We start from the raw sequence: 13,386 nt of genomic DNA on the forward strand, positions 1-13,386 counted from the left end.
CAAAACTGCAGTGGAAATCTCTCAATGGCAAATAAGCATTAAAATTAATTCTAATTTAGGACTTTCCTCCACCCCCTTAAAAAAGAGGAGAGGGATTAAAACAGTGCATCAAAAACTCTCCATTAATTTTATTCTAGGTTTCTTGTTATTTTAATGACATTGTAGCCCTAGAAGGCAGAAAGAAGAGTTGCCAGTGAAGTTGTAAATCATAAAAGAATTAACGAAAGTATCAGCACTGCACAGGCGAGTAGAAAGACTGTTTTTATGACAAAGTTTTGACCAGTTTGAAAGTTATAATGTGAGTATGTTCAGTAACAACTGATATAATTTTCCTAACCACAGCCACCACGCTTGTGTGTGCTACACAGTAGATAACGGTTTTGCATAAGAAGGACGTAGAGTTTAGACATGCAAAAGGTTCACTGAACTTGCATCGGACATTCTCAGCAGATCTCATCAAGCAGAAGCAAGTACGATTTCCAGAACTGTGAAATAAAGAATCAAGATCTCTTTGGGTAAATTACCCCTGGGGCAAGACAAAAACTAACTAGTAAAATCCAGAGTCTGCCAGTCGCTTTAGTGCTGAAGGAGCCAGGATGCTACCTGCAGATGACCAAAGGGAAGACAGGCAGTCCACGCATTGACTGGTTTGGCATTAGCGAGATCTGGCAGCATAGCTCATGGATAAAGCAGTGAAATTCATTTACACTCCAACTCACCAGTGGGAAACAACAGCTAACAGCACCTTTCGGTTCCCTAAGCTGACAGGCAGAAGTCCCAGGAAGGGGAACCGCTTGTGAACCGTGTCAGCAAACACCTGCCAGACATACGGCAGCTGCAAGACCGGCCACTGAGGCACCAGCAGCCGTCACACAGGCAGGGAAAGGGGCTCAGATTTTGCCTTCTCCACATTCCTGGCTGTTTCTGGCATGTCAGACATACTGACAGTTCTTCTCTGTACTAAAAGGAGGTAGTATGTGCTTGAAGCTTCCTTTAACGCACACTCCTTTCAGAGACTTCTAGCATTCATCTCTTGTGGCCAAAATAATCTTTGCCAGGGCACAGCTAACACTAGATTTCCCCAGCCCCTACTCATATGCACTAATTAAAACACAAAAGAGAAACTTCAGCTCTTTCAGAGAGCAGATTGATTTAGAAACTGAGCTGGGCCACCTGTCTAGCATGCATTTTCTTGTCATGTTTCCCACAAGCCTAATTTCATAAATGGTGATTGTTAGTAGAGCAAAAAAAAACTCCATAAAAATCCTGAATCCACAGCTGTACACTAAAGTAGTCACTCGATGTAAGTGTAACTAAGCAGAATCACAGAATCATGGAATAGTTTTGGTTGGGAGGCACCTTCACAGCTCACCCAGTCCAACACCCCTGCAATGAGCAGGGACATCTTCAACCAGATCAGGTTGCTCAGAGCCCTGTCCAGCCTGGCCTTGAGTGTCTCCAGGGATGGGGCCTCTTCCACCTCTCTGGGCAACCTGGGCAAGGGTTTCACCACCCTCACTGTAAAAAAAATTTCTGCCTTATATCTAGTTTAAATCTCCCCTCTTTTAGTTTAAAACTGTTACCCATGTCCTATCCCTACAGGCCTTATAAATAAGTATGTCCCTAGTACTCAGCTATCACTGTCAAAAATGGCAATTGGTGAGTGTGGATGTTAGGCTATCAAAACAGCAAAATCACTATAGCAGAGTAGGAGTATATTTGATTACTTGCTTGAAAAATGCCCCTTCCATTTTTTTAAATTTTTTTTTTTAATTTTGCCTAGGGGAGCAATCCTTTCCTTTTTATAAAATCAGGACTTTTACCCCTTGTAAATGCAGTTTTCTTTCAAGACTATTCAAGGCAAATGTGTTATGAAGTCGGTGAGTGGTGCACTAACAGCAGTCTGGCAATGGAAACACCAACCCTCAGCACTCTGCAACACCACCTGGAGAACCCGCTTCAGCTGGGGGTTCATGTTCAACTACCTGCACTACACGCTTCAGGTATCTAATAGTCACAGAGACTACATCCTCCTCTTTCTTCCTCCCATTCCCAGTCCCTCATTATCTGACAAGGCCATCCTAAGTTAGTAATGGCCATTCCTCTGCATAAAAAGGCAACATACTGAGCGAAAACACTTCTTGTCCATTTTCCTCCTGCTGTACAGCAGGTCCATTGGTAACACACCCTTCTGCAATGGGCCGGGTTTGCTCAGCAAAATTTTTGTTACAGCAGATGTCCTGTCTGCAGACATGTGGATGCCAGCAAGGCAGCTCTGTGGCATGACTAGGAGCAGGTCAGCCTCACGCAATGTCACTGATGTATCAGGGGAAATGCAAGCCAATCCTCAGCTACCATGTTTTGAATTTTCTGATAAGGTGAGATAGTCTGGTAAACTGCCTTGCCAGAATGGTGTGATTAGACTGTCATTAAGAGCTCAATTGTGTGTTCACCAAGGCAAAAATATATCCCTGATCTTATTTAAGTAGTTCACCGTGAACTTCCTTCTATGCTTTATTTTTATTTTTGTATAAACCGGAGTCATACCAAAAATACTAGACACATTTTAAGTTCTCCTTTATATACAGCCTACATTCTGGAAAAGTGTGATCCATGGGTCTGCAGTAAAATTACCATTACCTTAGCAGTAGGCCAACAGTGTCTGAAAACATTTTTGTCTGTCTTTTGTCCTAAACACCCATCAATTAACATTCAGACTGTCAGAGTTAGAGAAGACCAGTGGAACATCTGTGCTGGGCAGAGGGAAATATCAGGTCTGAGAACCACATGCAGCCTGCAAGTCTATTCCACACAGTCCTGTTATTACCCAGCGGCATTAAGGGCTCTTTACAAATGTGCTCAACAAACCTCTACATTCTTCCTGTAAGAAAAATCCCAGTATCTTTGTTCCAAAGTTTTGTTTGGGCTGCAGCTAGAAATGCTTTGCTTTCAGATGACTCTGCAACCCAAGGCATGGCTCGCCCTCGGGAATTTCTGTTGATAGTCTACATCCTATGTGAAGAGAGCGATTTCTCATATCACCTGTGCTGCAGAAGGTCCTGGGCCCTGAGGTCAAATGCAGGAGCTGCCTCTGAGAGGGTGCTGTCAGATCAAGGTGACAAGCGATGTCCATATCAAGTGACCCAACCTTCAAAGCTTTGTGAATGACAATCACTGACCCCTGTCATCTCGGAAGTGATTTAGCCATGTTGCACACAGTTAGCATTGCTCTCTAGTTCATTAAGCTTTTTAAGACTTAAATTTCTGAAAACACAATATCAATTTAAAATGAACACAACATCCCTATCTCCAATAAAAAGGCCTGCTATAAAACCACATCTGCTTTCCTCTCCATATCCTCGGCCTCCTTTCATATCACTACTCATAGATATTCTTCTCTCCCTTGAATTTTACACAATATTGTCAAAGCTACATTTTTTTTTCTGCCCACTGTTATTCATCTCACCTGACCATGACCCAGGATCCATCAAGTTTTCCGCATCTACAAAGCTTTGGCCCCACTAAGTTTTCAAGGACAAGTTCCCCAAAGAGTTCAGAAAACTTTGAAAGCCTATAGCTACACTGAACCAAAAATTATAGCAAAACAGCTCCTGCATTGAATCTATATTAAATAAAAATCTCTATTTGATGTATTCAACATCTATATAACAATATGTGATACATAATATATGACAGGATAGTTCCGATTGGAAAGGATCTCCAACAGTCATCTAGTCTAACTGCATGACCACTTCAGGCCACTTTAAACAAAAGTTACAGCACATTGTCAAGGACGCTGTCCAGATGCTTCTCAAACACTGACAGGCTTGGGGTATCAACCACCTCTCTAGGAAGCCTGTTCCAGTGTTAGACCATCCTCTCAGTAAAGAAATGCTTCCTAATATCTAATCTTACATTTATTCATATAGCATGGGGCTCTAGGCAACTTTGATCCAGTCTTTGACACACAAATCAGCCTGGGGTCTCTCTCTACAATTTTCTTTTGTGACATGGGATAACTTGTATACTACTTTTGACACAGTCATCACGGCTGATCAATTGTATACTAGTACCTGAAACGTCATTTGATTGGATTTCATTTATTTCACTGTAATTTATGTTAGAATTTGAAGCCAACAATAGTCTGCTGAGGTTACCAGAGAAGTCTGACAAACAGATTTATCTTAAGAAGTAAAAACAACACATCTATTAACACTGAAGGAATCTCATAAGCAGAGACTCACAAACTTGTATTTACACTTTCAACTCACAGCTGCTCAAAGCAAAAACAACCTTTCCATGAAGAAGAGTGGCTGTGTACCACTGCCATCTCAGCAGGGTACCATCACCATCTAAGCAGGTCACCTGCAGTATCTAAGAGCTAAGCCTAACAAAACATAATCCCTCTGAAATATCTTTTTTCTATTCCCTCCTTTCAACTAACCTTATTTACTCAGACCCAAACTTATTTGAAAGTCATGTTATATTTTAATGGAAAAAAAAATAGGATAAAGTTGCCCAGCATGAGTTTCGGACTCAGAGAGAAATAAACTCCCTTAATTTTGAGCATATTTCTTAAAATTTACCTGAGCAGAGAAGTCAATTAGCTTTGGAAGCATCAATTTACTTCCTTCATCACTCTTCAGAAAATCCAGCAAGCTTCCTGTGACAACAGAGAAAGAGTCAGTAAGTGCAGCTCATTCTAACACCGAAATAAAAGTCACACCAGGTCCCCAGTCTTCTGGATCACAAAATTTTTACAGTGAAGTATTTTGATGTATTTTCAAGGTGACTACAGTAAACCAGTCTCTGTACAGGGTGTAACATCTGTAACAGCCAGGTCAGCATGTCAAGCATCCAAGTTTTACCAGATTCCTGGGCACAGAAAACTCTCATCAGACTACACCTCAGTTCAGTGATGCTGAATTTGATAATTACTCTATTCTATGGGCTATCAGGAAAGGTGTCTAGGAGAATCACACATCAATCCTTTCCAAATCATAGAGAACAAAGTGGTTCAACTGTAGCAGTTGTTTCTGAAGGGATCAGCAGAACTGCTTGAAAGCAGAACAAACCATAAAAACTACAACCCAAGACAAGCTGAGAAGGAAACTTCACTTATTTTGTGTAGTGATGCTCTAATAAAACTTCTCCTTTCCTCATAGTGCAGCAATTCTTGCAGGACCACTCACCCCTCACCTTATTACACACATATTTATCAATTCAAGGACCTTATAAGGCAATTTCTAAGGTTTCTTTTAATTGCCTTACTGTGACACTAGACATAAAAGTTGGGTAGGGAACACAAGGGAACCGGAGCTATTTTTGGGGTTGCATCTAAAACAATTAAAACCGCTACACTTAAGAAAACTGTAAAAATAGTTTATTTCACAAATACAATGAGGAATCATAAAATTAAATCCTCAGTCCTCCTCTAATATACTCCTTCACTTCTTATCAGAGCATTCAAAAGAATAATGCTAAAATACCAAGTTTTCCCTTTTTATTCCTTCCTTTTTAAAGAATGGGGACCAATTTAGGAGAAGCAGAAGAGTTTACTAAAACATTGCTTGCAGATCCAATGTTGTTCCTACCTTTTGCCATGAATTCTGTTATAATATAAATAGGTTCTTCTTTGGTCACTACAGCATAAAGCCTAACGAGCTTATCATGCTGAAGTGTTTTCATGAGGTTGGCTTCCTCCAGGAAGGCTTGTGCAGACATCGTTCCAGGCTTCAGAGTCTTCACAGCCACTTTGGTACTGTTGTGATAATAACCTAAAAGGAGGGAATATGTTCAGTGCACTTGAAGTAACTCGGTGCCGCACAGCACCCCGACTCGTAGGAATTTGCAAAGCAGGTGAGGTTGGATTCCAGGAATAGCTAAGAGCCTGAGAGCAAGTGCCACAAATATTTATGCTAGAATTCCTTTTTATTTTGCCACCGATACAATGTTGCAGTGAAAAAAATAATCCATTCCCGATTGTTAGAAATCAGTTATCTGAAAAAAAATGAAGCGAGCAAATCATCTTACTTCATACCAAGTTTTCATTTTCAAGTATTCCATAAAATACTCCAACAGTCAAGAGATGTTTAAATGAATGTCCACATAAATTGTCTCAAAATCTAACAGAGTCCATGGATTGCTTGCAAGATTCTGGAGTGTCTTTAAATACCACAATTATAACCATTGTACTCACGCCAGTCTCATCATCCTTTCTGTAACCCTCAATGCTCCAAACAGCATTACAGGAAAGCACAATCAAATGAGGATTCTTATGACCCATAAAGATATGCTGCCAGGACTGCAATCCTCTAGTGTTCAGAGCAAGATTTAAAATGTGATAAGTTTTTATCACATAGCTCATGCCAAGAGTTGAAGTGACTGTGGCCGTTTCATTTATCTGCTTATCAAGCCTTCTAACGTAATATTGTAATTATATAAAAAGAGCAACTATCAGTAAAGAGAAAAGCAGTGAGTTACTTTCTGCCCTAATGTTTTCCAAACATTAAATAAATGTTAAAATAGCACTAAAATAACAATAGTGTAACAAGCATTGATCATAAAGTTAATCTTGTAAAGTCATTTAATTTGAAAAAGAAAATAAGACAAAGAGAAAAATATAAATACAACTTCCTCCTAACTTTTCAGATTTACAGAATATTCCAGGAAAATCAAACCCCAGCCTTTTTTCCCCTCACTGTACCCATTTCAACATTGCAAAAATATTTCTTGGAAGAGGTAAAACCTTCATGACCCAATGAAACAGTCTAATTTCCTTACTCAGCAACAATCCAGACAGTGTTATAGCAATGGCTACATCTCTAAATTGTGGTTGTAGAATCATAAAATGGCTTGAGTTGGCAAGGACCTTTAAAGGTCATCTAGTCCAACCGCCCCTGTAATGAGCAGGGACATCTTCCACAAGTCTTCATACTATTTATCATGTTAACATAGGAAATCAGTGGCAAAGCAAGAAACTAGTTTTCAGATCTTAAGTGATTGCTCCGACTACTCTTCCATCACCTTTCTTAAAGAAGCATCATCACCTGAGAAAAGCCACAAAAGTTACTATGTCTATCACATATTATTCACCTCCTTGATTATGAAATATATTTTTCCAACCATAGTCAGGTCAAAGCATAACAAAGATATGCCTCTGGATGATCTAATAATAACTAACTACTACAGGTCAAATTCTGCTGATATAGGATAGCTAAGCAACAGAATTCCTGCTTATATCTAGAAGATATAGGGGAACAAAGATGATTAAGGGAGTGGAGCACCTCCCTTATGAGGAAAGGCTGAGGGAGCTGGGTGTCTTTAGTTTGGAGGAGACTGAGGGGTGACCTTATTAATGTTTATAAATATATAAAGGGTGAGTGCCATGAGGATGGAGCCAGGCTCTTCTCGTTGGCAAACAATGATAGGACAAGGGGTAATGGGATCAAGCTGGAACACAAGAGGTTTCACTTAAATTTGAGAAAAAACTTCTTCTCAGTAAAGGTGACAGAGCACTGGAACAGGCTGCCCAGGGGGGTTGTGGAGTCTCCTTCTCTGGAGACATTCAAGACCCACCTGGACATGTTCCTGTGTGACCTCACCTAGGCATTCCTGCTCCAGCAGGGGGATTGGACTAGATGACCTTTTGAGGTCCCTTCCAATCCCAAACATACTGTGATGCTGTGAACAGCTGACATAAAATTCAGATCCTTTGCAGCTAACATTAAGTTCATCTGTGTGCTTCAAAATCAATTTCTGACACCGATGAGATGTACTGGTCAGTTTTCTTCATTCATTTTAGATGTCTTTTATTTTCTGCAATATGATTTTTTCTGATTTTTCTAACAGTTGCATTAAAAAATACACCTCCAAAATTTGTATTACTTATATTCTAATTTGGGGTTACCAAATAAAAGAACCTTTTACACCTGAGACGCAAGCAAAATGTGTCTTATTAATAAAATACACTATAACGGCTCCATTTGGCTTGTTAACTTTTCTCTTAGCCTTGCTTGAGAATTCTCTTCATGGATTATTAATATCACAGAGCATTATGGTTCACATCATATCAGTGCATACTAGGAACAAAAATGCATAAAACATAGACCCTGTTTTTGCAGTGGTACTCTGGTTCATCACATCACTAAAGAAGCTGCCCAGACGCCCTGAACCCCATGGTCAAAAAACCTTTCATACCAACACAGGAAGCAAGTCCCTCTGTGGTTTAGATTCCTGTTAAAAATTAAATGTGATGCAAGCAATAGTATGCAAGTCTGAGGAGTGTGATGGTGTCTTAAACAGAGACATGTTCTTCTCTATGTCAGAATAGAATCCTCTGAAAACTGCTAGTGTTTTAGGTAAGTTTATGTTAGATATTATTACCATTATTTTGACAGAGTAGTATCTCGGACAGCTGGGTTGCCACCAAATTCTTGCATGGGCTTAATCAGGCCAAGCTGTGATATGAATTTATAACAAACAGTAATGAGGTCATGCCTCCCATTTCTGATCAGGTCTCCAGATCTGAATCTCTGTGTAAAGGAAACTCTTCAGAGTTGAAGGAGATTCACCTGGCCACTTTATTAGTGACAAAGACTCTCTTCACGGGTTCACTGGAGCTTTCAGAAGGAGCACAGCCAAGTGCTTGGGGATATAGGAGTCTGCTTTTTGCTCCTAGGCTTTTCTCAGTCCTCCCGTAACATAACTCCCTCGAGATGTGCAAGATGTCAACTTGGAAGCCCGAAGAGTACTTATAGACAAACTAAAATGAAAAGGCTATAAAAGATAATGCTAGCAGATCTTCACATTGCAGTAACAGTATTGCTCCGTCTTTCCATATATCACAGAAGTGTTGAAGTTGGAAGGCATCTCTTGAAGACACCTGGTCCCAACCCACTGATCAAGCAGAGCCACCTACAGCCATCCAGCACTATGTCCAGATGGCTTTTGAATATCCCTCCAAGGATAGAGACTCCACAATGTCTCTGGGCAACCTGTGTCAGTGCTTGGGAAAAAGTGTTACTTGATGTTCAGAGGGAAACTCCTGTGTTTCAGTGTGCACCCACCACCTCTGGTCCTGTCACTGGGCACCACTGAAAAGAGTCTGGCTCAGTCCACTTTGCACTCTCCCTTCAATATTTGTACATACTGATGAGATGCCCCTGAGTCTGCTCCTCTCCAGGCTGAACAGTCTCAGCTCTCTCAGGCTTTCCTCATGTGAGATGCTTCAGTCCCTTCATCATCTTCGTGGCCCTTTGCTGGACTCTTCTCCAGTAACTCTACATCTCTCTTAACTGGGGGCCCCAGTTCCTCTGAACGGGACACTGTTCCCTCTGAAACTGCAATTCTAAGTACTCTTATCAAGAATAAATGTATTCAATAATTGAACCATGGAACAATACTTCTCTTTAATTCACACTATGGCTTAAAAATACATTTGTTCTACATGAGGAGAACATGTAACAACTAGCTCTTTTAATCAAGAGAGCACATCAACCAGGTTATTTCTCAGTACCGCTACATAACTCCTGATGCCTCTGGTTGGTCATTACAATAAAGAGCGTTTGTTGACACTCCTGTACCACCCAGCTGACCTAATACATCTTTTCCAGCTTGTACTTCCTCAGTTCTAAGATTAACCATGCTCCCTATTCAAGAGGACCTGCACCGTGCAAAGCAGCCTCTCTCGCTTCAGAAAGGAAGCAGAGAAGAGGAAACACAGCGATCACTTTCACAGTACATTAGTTTTTCTCACAGTGCAGTGATTCAGATACAGGGGTTAGGCCTAATTTAGATGTTAAAATAATGACACAAACAAGAGGAAACATCTTGAACCAGAAACACCCTTTCAAAGTTTCTTGCCTCTGTATGTGTGTGTGTGTGTGTGTGTGCAGAAGCAGTCACTTCCCAAAATGATCTGCATTTTCAAGCAGGTGATTACTTTCTGCCACAGTGTCTTTCATAGCATTTCAGTGTCAGTTAAACATTTCTTGCCCTGGTTTATTAGACAGGAAAACCTGCACAATGACTGACACTTGTCTTAACTAGTATGTAAATTATCATTCATGTATTTCATAAGCTAGAAGCTTAAGTTTTACTTATGAAGGTAGACAAAAGGCTGAACTTGGCTACACTATATTACAGAGATGCGTTGCTTGTATTTTTTTTACATGATTTATATCAAAAGATTGCACCTACCATTGAATTAAAGCTTGACACTGTAAAGGTTGACACTGTAGTTGTGTGTGGAGTGTGCCACTCAAATATCATTCTGTGCTTTACTTTTCTAAATAAGAGCATCTCTTCAAAGCAATGACATTCCCATCAGACTGCTGCACTCCCATGTGGTATCAGAGCTCCCTTCAAGCTTTGTGTCTTCTAATAAGCTTTGAGATACAATTTTATTTTGCTCAGAAATGCCCTGCCTATAGAACCTTGTTAATTAATAACAATAATAATCTGTTGGATTATTATAATAATAATTTTATTACTATTATATATAGCCACCAAAAAGGAGATTCAGGGAAGGGTTAAGACAATTATCTGGCCTGAAAAAAAACCAAACATAATAAAGACTTTGGGAGAAAAATACAGTTTACCTCAAATAAAATGGTAAGCAGTAAGAAGCGTATAAGTAATGAACAACACACACAACATGCAATATGGAACCCAAAAGAATACTCAGACATCATTTCAAAAGCAAGAGGGTTAAATATTTTTGCAGAATATGATTAGAGAGTGACCACAGCCCCTTGCCACAGGAAGTCAGAGAGGCTGAAAAAATAATTATGGTTATAATAACTAAACACTATATTTTCTTGCCTGATGTATATTAACACAACCTGTAAGCCTTATGACACTTTCATTCTTGAAGACCTGCATGATAGTTCAAGGTAGGAGGAGATCAGTCTCTAATCTTCTCACTAAATAATTCACCTAGTTTCTCAGTAGTAACCTGGCAGGCAATAATCTTGGATTAAGTGTCTCTGTTTTTCACTCAATATGGCAATCCCATGCTTATATTGCAGCCTTTTCTTTACCAAAAGACAATGAAAAGTGTACACGTAATTCACTAAAAGACATTATTTCTTTCTGTGTCAGGCTCTTAACCTGTTTCTGATTTGAAACAAAGTTCTGAGATGCCCACTAATTTTGAGAATCGGGAGTCACATCTTAACATAACCTCCTACTTACCCCACAAAACGTAAGCAAAAATACCCCACCCTATTGTCTTCAACCCTCTAAATTAGAGTGCTTACTCACTATTTTTTTTCCATTAAAAAACACCAAAGGATTTGTTCTGTGATATCACATATCTTCCCCCTCGCAAATCCTCTCTCCTCACGACAAGGTATATTCTGGTCCTGATTGTGCTGTTCTGTAAGTATATCGGACCAGGTTCATGTCCACTATTATTCTGAGTAACTTTGAAATGATGCTTCTTTTAGAAGACTTAAATACTCTTTCCAAAGACATAAACTTACCCATCCAGACTTCTCCAAACTGACCAGCTCCAAGTTTCTTCACTAATTTAATGGATTCCCGTGGAATTTCCCAAGCATCTTTATCCCATGGTTTTTGAGGTCTAGGACTAATACAAGCTTTTTCCAACTTTCTGCATAAGCCATCTGATTGCTCTGGTTTTGAAAGGAAGAACAAAATACAAAATCAGTTACACTTCTGTGCCTCGTGACTTGAGACAAACATTACTTAATTGCAGGTGTGCACTAACTAGCTCCAAATAATGTTAAGAATAATCAGATGTTTTGATGTGTACGTAACTTTTCTGGTTCTTTCACATAACTTTAAGCACCTCTGAACTGAAATCTGGTATTCAGAGAAAAAATTAATAAAGAAGTGTCACATGTGTCTGGTTAGCATCAGATTATTAAGGAGTTTTAGTACAATTTCTACCAAACAAATACAATATAAGATCTGGTTACTGACAGTATGTTAATGAAGATACACACTGGAGTCAGCCTTGGGACTGTATTCTGAATTTACCATTAAATTTTCTTGCAGCATGGTTTCAGACACTTTGCATGCAAACATAAGTAGGACACCATTATTTTCTATCCAGCACTGACCACCTATAACTTTAATACAAATGTCAAATAATTCTCAGGTTTTCCAGCTGTGCCATTGCCACACATGTCTAGCAGCTCAGAGAAAAGTCCTGGCCAAGTTATCAGTGTGCCTTTGAAAAATCACTCTGTAATTTTCTGCCCTACATTTTTCATCTTTTCTGTCTTCTCAGTTACAGGACTGAAAAAAACCCGTATTTTGGAGCTATCCATCAGGAGGTTATGCAGAATGAAAAGTCATTTTTGTAGCTAAAACATAGGTAGAAACTAATCCATCTTCTCTCCCACCCCCTGCTTTTTTAATATATAATAAATGTATACATGCTATGTGGGTGAAATTGTCTTTCTTTAAAGTCAAAGGAATGTTACTTCATTTAAAACACCATTAACAATAAATAAATAAATTTATAGGAAAAATAAAAACAATTCCATATTCAACACCAGATAACAAGACGACATTCATTCACAAGTCTTGACACATTTCTGCTAATTGTGAATACAAATTTACTGTCAAATACAGAATTAATTTATATACAGTGCCAGCAATTCTGACTATAGCTTCACATAATCATAAATTTGATGGGTGTTTTATAAAGCTACTCTTTATTTTACAATGATATGCCACTGAGCAAGCAGCATTTGGTCTGATTATGATAACATTACTTTGGTTCCAAGCAGTTTTACTTTATCTTTGATAACATGCATGCCTGGCTTTATTAGGATTAAAAAAAGAAAAAGATGAAAAGGTTAGAAACAAAGCAAGAAAACTTCTTTTTTCCTTCACAGGAAATAATGGCTGTATACTATTAAGTAATTCACTAGCTGATTTAACTTACTTTGATAATGTTTGATCATATCACTGATGTTGGGAAAAGTTATTCTTGGAGAGATGTAAAATCCTCCATTGTCTAGACTCCTAATTTTGTAGTGCTTAATAACATCACCATGCTGCGGATCATAGTCTCTTATGGAGAGAGAATAGCTGCCTGTGGATAAAGAAAGAGCGATCATTAAGAGATAGCAAAAGTCTATGCACATACAGTTGAACCTAACACAATTGCCTTTTTGTCTGTTTTTCTTTTTTCCTCCCTTATTTCCTCAAAAAGCATTTTGCAACCAACAGGAGGAAGTTAGCCAACAGCCCATCCTGAACTGGTCACCAAAATGCTTACAGTCACACTTTCTTTTTCAGTCTTATTCAACAAACTCAGGAGATCCATAAGCTAGGCAGCTCCACATCCAACACCCACTTCTGCAGAAAGTCCCCCCAGCTCAAGGGGAACCAGCTGGGAAAGCAAGA

The 13,386-nt window shown here is 39.2% G+C and overlaps 1 protein-coding gene across 1 annotated transcript in view; it reads right to left on the bottom strand.

Annotated features, from left to right (window-relative positions):
- Positions 1–13,386, bottom strand: part of LYN (LYN proto-oncogene, Src family tyrosine kinase) — a gene marked incomplete at its 5' end in the record, with an annotated part of 29,715 nt that overhangs the window by 13,080 nt on the left and 3,249 nt on the right. Inside the window, 4 exons of the mRNA XM_080339850.1 lie at positions 4,587–4,663; positions 5,595–5,777; positions 11,487–11,639; positions 12,923–13,072. Of these exons, the coding sequence (XP_080195976.1) occupies positions 4,587–4,663; positions 5,595–5,777; positions 11,487–11,639; positions 12,923–13,072 (563 nt within the window). The remainder of the gene's footprint in view (positions 1–4,586; positions 4,664–5,594; positions 5,778–11,486; positions 11,640–12,922; positions 13,073–13,386) is intronic.

This window comes from Nesoenas mayeri, assembly GCF_963082525.1.
Source record: "Nesoenas mayeri genome assembly, chromosome: 2".
Classification (NCBI taxonomy): Eukaryota; Metazoa; Chordata; class Aves; order Columbiformes; family Columbidae; genus Nesoenas; species Nesoenas mayeri.